Here is a 9037-nt window from a genome sequence, read left to right on the forward strand (position 1 = left end):
GGTGGGCAGAGCTTTTTTTACTCCTCAGACAGCTGCACCACCAATTTGTGGTGGGAGTGCTGGGATGGGTCGTTTTTCTACCTTCTAATTTCACTGTCCTGCTGCCCCGTGCTGGCCACAGGCACCACTCCTCCCAGCCTGCCTCAGCCCCAGCCAGGATCAGGTCTCATGGCTCCTCCAGTTTATCAGGGTTTGCATTTTCCCAGGTACTTTGGGGGGAACAACACTGTGGCTCAGCCAGTGCTTACCTGCATACTCCTCTTCTTCCTCTGCCACCTCCACCTGGCTCTGCAGGAAGGCAGCTCTCGATGGCTCCATCTCTGATGTTGACACTTCCATTGATCTCCCACGGGACTGGGGCCCACCCAGCGCAGTGTAGGGATGCTCAGCTGTCCCATAGAAGATGAGGCTCCACTCCTTCAGCTTCCCTGTGGGGCAGGAGCAACAACACCCATCTCATTCCCCACCTTGTTCCTCTCTGGAGAGCTCAGTTTTGGGGGAAGCAGAAGATCCTTCTGGACTGGACCATCAAGGTGTCACCACTGACATGTCAATGCAGAAGCAATGAAGAAGTGAACACCCAGAAATGTACATGAGACCCTGAGCTCCCAGCCCACACAAATGCAGCTGTTTAGGGTACCTACAAGGAATTTTTCATTCTATAACTCATCTGATGAACTGCAGGATCACCATAGCTATGTGTCCAACATTGGAGAAAACCAGTAACTTTTTAAGCTGCATAACAGAGGATTATGTCTGTCTGATAAAAGCCACCTGGTACACACTGGATTAGTTCTTGCTGTTGTTGCTCCAGACATCCCTTTGCCTGACATATCAGAGGTCTGAACTTGGTGTCCCCTGAAACAGTCACTGGAGCCTTTGCTGCACCTGAATAACCTCCCCAAGGCCTTACACCCACACTAAGACCCTCCACAAGCCACGTGGCTTTGAGGAGAGAGTCCAAAATTGCTGCTGCTCCTTTCCAATGCTGTTTTTCTTTCAATTCTCCATCGATGCAAGTCACTTCACGCCTGTAGTGTGCTCAGCTTTAGCTCTTAATCCCTGCATTTCCAGGAAGGGTTTAAAATTTCCAACACCCAAATCCCTTGGCTCTCCCAAAGGGATGAGAAGACCCACCTGCTGCACTGAGCAGTGCCAGCATGGAGCCAGCACCACCACGGAGCCTGCAAAGGGCTGAGCTCCCGCAGCATCAGCCAGGGAAGTGCTCCGCCACGTGCCGCCACCAAAAGAATTTGATTTGCTTTAAATCCAAAATATCCTATGCGAGGAAAGCCCAGGCTGCATAGGGCAGACATGGGCATGCAGCAGTACCAGTGACAGGACATTCATAGTATTTAATTGGTATTAAATTCACCAATGTAGTGGCATTAAATAAAGATTTAACACCCATTTCTTCTGTAAGTATCATATAATCATAGAAATTGTAGAATATTAAGAGGTAGGAATGGAGCTTAGAGATCATCTAGTCCCAACCCCTGCCCTGGGCAGGGACACCTCCCACCAGAGCAGGTTGCTCAAGGCTTTAGCCAACCTGGCTGTGAACACTGCCAGGGTTGGGGCAGCCACAGCCTCCCTGGGCAACCTGGGCCAGTGTCTCACCACCCTCACAGGGAAAAGCTTCTTCCTAATATCCAATCTAAATTTCCCTCTTTCAATTTGTACCCATTCCTCCTTGTCCTATCACTGCAGTTCCTAACAAAACATCTTTGCCCTCTCTGCTTCAAATCCGGTGCAGATCCTTTGAGGGTGTGGCTTAACGTGCTCGTTTTCATTTGATTTTGCCGAGCCAGGTAAAGCCAAGCTCTGATGCCTGCAAGGGGCTCAGAAACACCCACCACAGACTGTAAATACCAGGGGAAAAGCAGCTCCGTGGGCGCTTTGCTGCTGCTCTCTGAGTTCAAAAGACTTAGGGTGAAGGCAGCAAACAGAAACACTTTCCACACAATGAACCCCCACGTGCACCTCCCGCCAGAAAGTCGCGTGGGAGATATTTTTAATATACTCCTGGATTCCTATCAATGATTGTGTGGATTTAACACCCCCACAAGACACGCCAGCCCCAGGCAGGATGCTTCATGCCCTGCTGCCACCAGCCAGCGAGGCAGCTGCCCCTTCCTGGTGGGGCCAGTTCCCACCAGCACAGCTCCTTGGCTGGGATGAGGTCAGGGAGCAGGTGGCCAAGCCAAGCAGAGGGGGACACGGTGGGGTTGGGGATATATAGGGGTCCAGGCTGAGCCCAACCACCCCCCACCAACACAGTCGCAGCCCAGGGAGGATGTCCATCCGTCTGCAGCCTGAGGGGCATTGTCCCCTTGCATCGTTGCACAACCAGCCCACACGCCAGATGTCCCAGCAATGAAGCAAAACAAACAAACAACAATTACAGCTCTTGGGTTTCCTCATTTTGACTCATTACAGTTTAATTTTGGAAACCTGGCTCTCGGGTGCAGTGAGTTTTGCTGCCCTTGGGAGAAAACCCACTCCCAGCTCAGCCAGACCGACAGCCTCCTGTGCTCAGAGCTGATGTTTTGTTCCCATTTTTGAAATATTTGGGCAATCAGTTTTGCTGGAGACCATAAAATTCACAGCCAAACAAAGCAGTCTGCAAGGAGTTTGGGGATTGAGGGGAACTGGTGGTCACAGGGGGATACGGGTGCCGGGGGACCCTTACCTTGCACGGCAGGGTTGCGCACTTGGGATGGTGTGTCATGGATCTCCAGGGTCCACTCCCCTGCTGCTCGCTCCCCCCAGCAGTGGACAGTCATGAACTCCCAGCCCTTGAACCCCTCGTTGGAGTGGTCAAACACCCTGCAATGGGAATGCACCAAGAAACGTGACTTTGAATGTCAAATTTAATTGGAAAAGGTAAATGGGTAATTAAGGGTTTAGAGATCATTGCATTCACACACCCTCGCATGGAGCCCTTCTGCAGTTGAGACCTGGACATGCCCCCACCTTCCCAAAAAGCCCAACAAAACTTCCAGCAACCCCCTAAAGGAGGATGCTGCCCAGCTCAGACACATCCTGGGTCCAACCACTCTTACCTCCTGGCGAGAAGCTGCGACCTGGTCCCTGCTGGAGAGATGAGGCTGATCTGGAGGTCTCCTCGGCGCTGGTGGGAGATGCTGAGCCGCACCACGACATGCTCTAGGTAGAGCACGTGCTGGTCACGGTGCTCAGCACAGGCACTGCTGAGGGTGCTGGCACGCAGCACGTGGTCTGCTCGGATGTACCTGCCAGGGATGGGCAGAGCTTCATGATGGGGACAGCAGTGAATCTGGTTCCCAGCAGCGTGGACACCCAATTATACTTGAACTCAGTTTCCTACTGCTTCACAGCAAAAATTATCTCATCCTCCACTGCAGTTCCCAGTGTCCTAGCAGAGGAATTTGCTGAATTGCTGGATGGTAACGAGATGGGTTCGAACTGCTTCGAAGATCTATGCCTTATGGGCTGCAAGGGCACTGCTTTATTATAATTATCAGTGCAGCACTCCTCTTTGGGCTGTAATTAGTGTCTGTATCAGATAAATAGCTTCATGAACGCACTTGGCTCCACATTCATCCCTGCTTTGCATATGCAAGTCTTCCAAAGACTCTTCTGATGAACAGCTCTCTCACTCTACAGCCAGGCAGTGGTAAATCAGGCAGGTCCATTTGGTCAGATCCCCGATCCCTTTAACCTAGCAGGGACTGACCTACCAAGGATGAGATGTGAACCTAATCTGGTTTGAACCAAATTCAAATACACTAGAAATTTGGGAAGGTTTGCAACAAAGCACCAGTTTTTGGTGTCTTCCATCAAGACAAAGTGTTTGGGGGCAAAGGATGAAGAGATCAAGTCATCACTGCTCATGTAGGACCCAACAGACAAGTTGTGTTTGGTCTCTCACTGTCAGCTCTCAAAAATTCCCTGTTGGTCACCCATCTGGGAAGCACAATCATGTGAAAGGGCAAAAATAGATCACCTATCATCAAAGCTGGTCCCAGAGCAGGGACCTGAGCTTTACCAAGCCATAGGCATGGACCCAAATGGGCACATCTGAGTCAATAAACAGATCTTGGGGTGGATGGTGTGGATCACTCCGACTGTAAAATCCATGGGCACCACCTTGTCTGCACATGGGTTTGTCTCAGCCACCCTGACTGCCAATTTCTCTCTGCAAATGCTGAGATGGCAGCTGAGCCTTTGCATCACAAGAGCTAGCTGCACCAGCCCTTCCAAGCATCTGCATGTCCCAGGAGAACATCCCACCCCACAACACTCACTTGGGCACCCTGTCCAGGCTTCCCACACAGACGTGCTGGGGAGGAACCATCTTCCACTTCTTGGCTTCCACCACAACAGCATCAGCATCCACCAGCCCAAAGCCATATAGATGGCTAACTGGAAAGAGAGAAGACTCAGAAACCCACTGCCTTCCAAGCAGGGTCAGGAGTTCCTCCTGAATTCTTGGCTGGAGCATCAAACCATCGGGGAAGGTGCAGAGTTGACCCCGTTGGCATATGAGGTGCTTCAACACATGGAACTAATCTCCCTGCCCAAGTTACATCCCAAACTGGCACCATGGAAAACCCATTGTTGGGAGTAGCCCACTGAAAGGAGCAGGAAGCACTGCAGCTCAGGAGAGCCTCCACTAAGCAAGACTTCTAACCCTCCACCAAGCAAGACTTCCAAGCATCTCACCCCATGAATTACTGCCCTGTCCTTCCTCCATCGCCAGAGGCAGCTGAGAGAGGCCACCCAAGGTGAACACTCCCATGAGCAAAGCTCTGGAGACCTTTATTTTCCCTTGGTTGTCCACTTTCCCCATGCCACCTCCATCCCCACAGCCCCTCACCTTTATGCCCTGCACCATTGGTCTTCCAGTCAGCCGCTCGCAGGTGCCCTGGCCGTGAGGTTTTGACCAGCAGGTGCTGAACATCCCTCCAGGTGAGCAGGGGGCTGCAACAATATGTGGCTCATGGGATTGCTCTGCTGCTCCCAGTCTTCCCAGCAGCAGCAGGGACTCCCATTGAGTTAAAAAAAACCCCAACCAAACAAAACAAACAACTACAAACACACCCCCCTTTCCTGCTCAAAAAAACCAAGAATTGATGATTTAAATGCTGACACCCTGCCTGGAGGTTGGTCATCAGTTGGGGAGCCTAGGCAGAGAGGGTGGACCAGAGAGGGATGCCGTGTGCCCACAGGTATTGCAGGATTTACTCCTGGATAAGGCAATTTAGATCTCATGCTCTGAGGTAGAAATGGAGCACATCAGGAAGGTTTTCCCCTCATTTTCATGTAGGAGAATGAGAACGAAGCACATCCCAAGGCAAGGTACTGGGCTCAGCAGCTCACTGATACATGATGCTGAGCAAACCTTCCCTTTATAGGAATAAAAATTGCTGGGAAAAAAATCCATGTATTCTTCATTTAACAGAAAAATGAAACCCAAATTGTTTCCACCTCCCCACCCAGACTGGATCTGTGTGTTCAGAGTGCTGGACACTGAGTGCTCTGTGCTTCTGAGCCCCTCCAAGACCCCAGCCCAGGGAGACTGCTGAAGAATTTTCCATGTTTTTCTTACAGTCAGTTCCTCAGCATCTCGAGCTGGGATTTATATTGCTCTCGAGCAACATTTAAGGAAAGAAATTCAATTTATTCTCTCCTGTCATAATGGAGTGCCTGAGCACCAAGCTCTGGTACTTAATGTTGCATTTTATGCCTCAGCTAAACAATTCAAAAATTACATCTAAAGCTTTTAATATATTTGTAATGAAAAAGGCATCTCCGGAAATATGCTCACCCGACCTGGGCGTTGGGATTAAACTGGAGGAGGAAGACTGGAGCCACGATCACCATTCCCAGATGAGAGTGCAGTGCTGCCCTGAGGCTTATTCCCAGCCTTTATTTTATTTCCACTCCATAAAAATAATAATAAGCTCATAAGAAGATGCTTCATGAAGCAACACGGGGATGCCCAAGGGCTGTTCCTGGACTGGGGGACTGTAATGGGACCAGGATGGGACTGGGAATAGGACTGGGACAGGGATAACAGGCAAAGAGCAGCTTGTTTGAACCAGGGAGTGTATCACTGTTGGTCAAGCTATATGAGTTTTTGGCATTATGCAAAAGTAGTCCTTTTCCTCCAGAAATACAACACTTGCTGAAAATCATCACTTCTATGGACATTTCCCATTTTCTGTGATGTTCCTGACATTTATTTTCCAGGAAGTATTTATAACCCCCCTGTTGGAGCTGCTGTCAGCAGTTTCAAGACACCAAACAAAAAGCCTGACTTCTCTCACCAACCCCAGCTTTTCAACAGATGGCAACAAGTGAATAATTAGCTCAATAAAACACCTGTGGGAAGATTAGATGCAAAACAACAACTCTGGGTCAAACCTTGCCAAAAAGGAGAGATTGAGAATAACTTGGTCCCGTTTCGAATTGTTCCAGAGGCAAAAATCCCACCTTGTTTCTTTCTGGTTTTGTTCACCAGGTACTAAATGTAGTAGCATTTCTCCCGGAGAGGTTACACTTACTTTGCCTCCAAAGCCAAGGCGATGATGCCTGCGACCATGGGGGCAGACACGGAGGTGCCAGTGTGGCCATCTGTGCAGCGGTGCCGGAGATCTGTGGTGACCTGTAGAGAGAGGAGATGCAGCCCCTGAGATGCTCCCAGCATGGGCACTACCCCATTCAGTCCCCCAGGTTTGCTTGGGATGCTGCCAGTGGGGAGCTGAGCCTGCTGGTATCCAACCCCTGCCATGGCTCCCATGCCATCAGGGTGTCCAGAGCCTCAAACTGGGCTGCAAATACATTTGGTGCATGACAAAACACCTCTGCTTACATTTTCCTTTGAACAAAGGTGCAAGAATTATTTGAAAGGGACAGAAACATCACTTTTGCTGTGGATCAGCTGGAGGAAGAGGCAGATGGAGTGGTGTGAACAGGGCAGAGCAGGCATGGGTACATGTCCACGGGTGCATGTTGGGCTGTGCCACATTAAATCCTTTCCTTAAAACTTCCAGCTCCTGCTCTTGGGCAACAATTTCCATTTGCATAGGAAAAATAAAAGCCATTTCCAGCTTGTTTGTTACAGGACAGAATGTGATGTTTGGGTACCAAAAGCTCTGAGAGAGAGGTGGGCCAAGAGATGCTCTGTCTCATTTTCAAAAGGCTTCTGAGTTGTGAGTTAATCTGGTGATTTCTGGAGGGGGAGGATGAGCCAGCCAGTCCCAAGGAGTCCCTGAAAGCTACTCTTTTTTCCCAGCTTCAGTAGCACTGGAGTGGTGCTGGCCTCAGCCATGCAAACACTCCTGAGTGCCAAGAAAATGGCACTTAGATTCTGTTTTCTGGCTGCAAATTCATTTCTTAGCAGCCAAAGAAATCACTCCTGAAAAGGAAAAAAGAAAAGTATTTACTTGTAAAAAAAACACCCATATTTTCTGTCAAAACAACTCATTTGGGTGGAAAACTCTCCCAGCCTGGTTAAGCTGACATGGTGGTGGGTGATGTTTTACTGCCCAAGGTTCAGGTGATGCACAGAGATGTTGGTAAGGAACAGCCTTGGTACGACAGGACCACAGCAGCTGTTGGGGCAGTGCAAATATAGCCTGGGAGGCAGGGAAGATTGGTCTGATCCACATGTGCACATACTTTCAGGCAATTCCTGGGCTCCAAAAAGTCTCTGCTCCCCATTTTGGGTTGCCACATCCCTGCCAAATGCCTCCGTCCTCCCTCTTTTTTCTCTAGCAGGCTAAAAGTCTTCAAAATTCACTATTTTTTTTATACAAGGGACAGTGATCAAGTGCTAAGGGTGACAGGTAAATATTTACACTGGTATTTTTGCAAACTTCCAGCCTTTTCACCCATTCACCAGGGAAAACATCACATCCCTGAGCTCTGGATGACCAGAGCTCCAACGACCAGAGCAAAACCCACTGCAGAGCTAAGGACACAGCATGGCTCTTACAACTGAGCCATCACCCAGCCCAGCCACACAAAAAACATCCAGGAGATGTTGCCCCACTTGATTTTGGGGTAAAACTCACTATTTTCCGCTCGTAAAAAGCTCCACTGCTGTAGGTGGTGGCGAGGGTGGAAGCACATTCCTCCAGGTACCAGGGCTTGTAACCGTTCTCGGTGGTGCTGCTGATGGAGATGGTGTAGATACTGTTGGTGTAGCCATCACAGGAGCAGTAATCACCCTCTCTGCCGCCGTTCCCTGATGCCCAGATGAAAATGGACCCCAAACCCCTGCGACCCTGCGGGCAGAGAGGAGATGGAGGGTTTAGAGGAGATGTTTGCCCAGGATGAGAGGCCATCTCAGCATAGGAGGAGGAGGTAAATCTGAATTTTGGGTCTGGGCATAGGGTTTGGTTAGGGTGGAAGGATGAGTCCCATCTTGCCCAGCGCTCAGCCCCCTGGATCAGCACCCACATGTGCCCCACAGCTTAGCCAGCCCCACTTTACCAATAGCAATGCCCCACAAGGATAGGAGAGTCTCCAGCAATGAGATTTCAGCATTTTTCACAGGCTCTCCTCAGGGAAAACCTCTCAGGTGCTCAGAGCCCCTGGACCAGGCTGTAACACCCAGCATGGTGCTTTTTGGGGTGCAGAGATGGCCCTGCAGGAGCAACCAGCAGGGAACCCTCCAAACCCCTCATCTTTTGAGCCAACAAAGCCCCTTGTGAACCCACACAAACCACCAGAAACCTTCCCCCTGCCTATGCTTTAGGTTCTTTTTGTTCCTCAGCACTTGGCAGGAACATCTGCTGGAGCTGTACCCACCAGGAGCAGCTGCAGGAGCCCACTGGGAACTGGTGGGGTGGGAGAGGTGCATCAACTGCCCAGACCTCCCTGGAGCTGGGGAAAATCCCACCTGGCAGTGCCACCTGTGGTGCCAGAGAGGGGCCCCTAGTGAAGGCGATAGCACCGGGGTGAGACCCGTTCGCCGCTCAATCCAGTCCACGGCCAGGACACCCAGGAATAACCCAGCCCAAACAGGGTGCCGCCAGCCCCAAAC

General features: G+C 50.5%; 1 protein-coding gene across 1 annotated transcript in view; it reads right to left on the reverse strand.

The window, feature by feature from the left end:
- LOC103803482 (proprotein convertase subtilisin/kexin type 6-like) overlaps positions 1-8276 on the reverse strand; it is a gene marked incomplete at its 5' end in the record, with an annotated part of 14820 nt that extends 6544 nt beyond the window's left edge. Inside the window, 7 exons of the mRNA XM_009076039.1 lie at positions 249-428; positions 2693-2829; positions 3066-3254; positions 4290-4407; positions 4862-4965; positions 6552-6652; positions 8064-8276. Coding sequence (XP_009074287.1) covers positions 249-428; positions 2693-2829; positions 3066-3254; positions 4290-4407; positions 4862-4965; positions 6552-6652; positions 8064-8276 — 1042 coding nt within the window. The remainder of the gene's footprint in view (positions 1-248; positions 429-2692; positions 2830-3065; positions 3255-4289; positions 4408-4861; positions 4966-6551; positions 6653-8063) is intronic.
- Between the last annotated feature and the right edge of the window lie 761 nt (positions 8277-9037).

Source organism: Acanthisitta chloris, unplaced genomic scaffold, assembly GCF_000695815.1.
Source record: "Acanthisitta chloris isolate BGI_N310 unplaced genomic scaffold, ASM69581v1 scaffold45385, whole genome shotgun sequence".
Classification (NCBI taxonomy): domain Eukaryota; kingdom Metazoa; phylum Chordata; class Aves; order Passeriformes; family Acanthisittidae; genus Acanthisitta; species Acanthisitta chloris.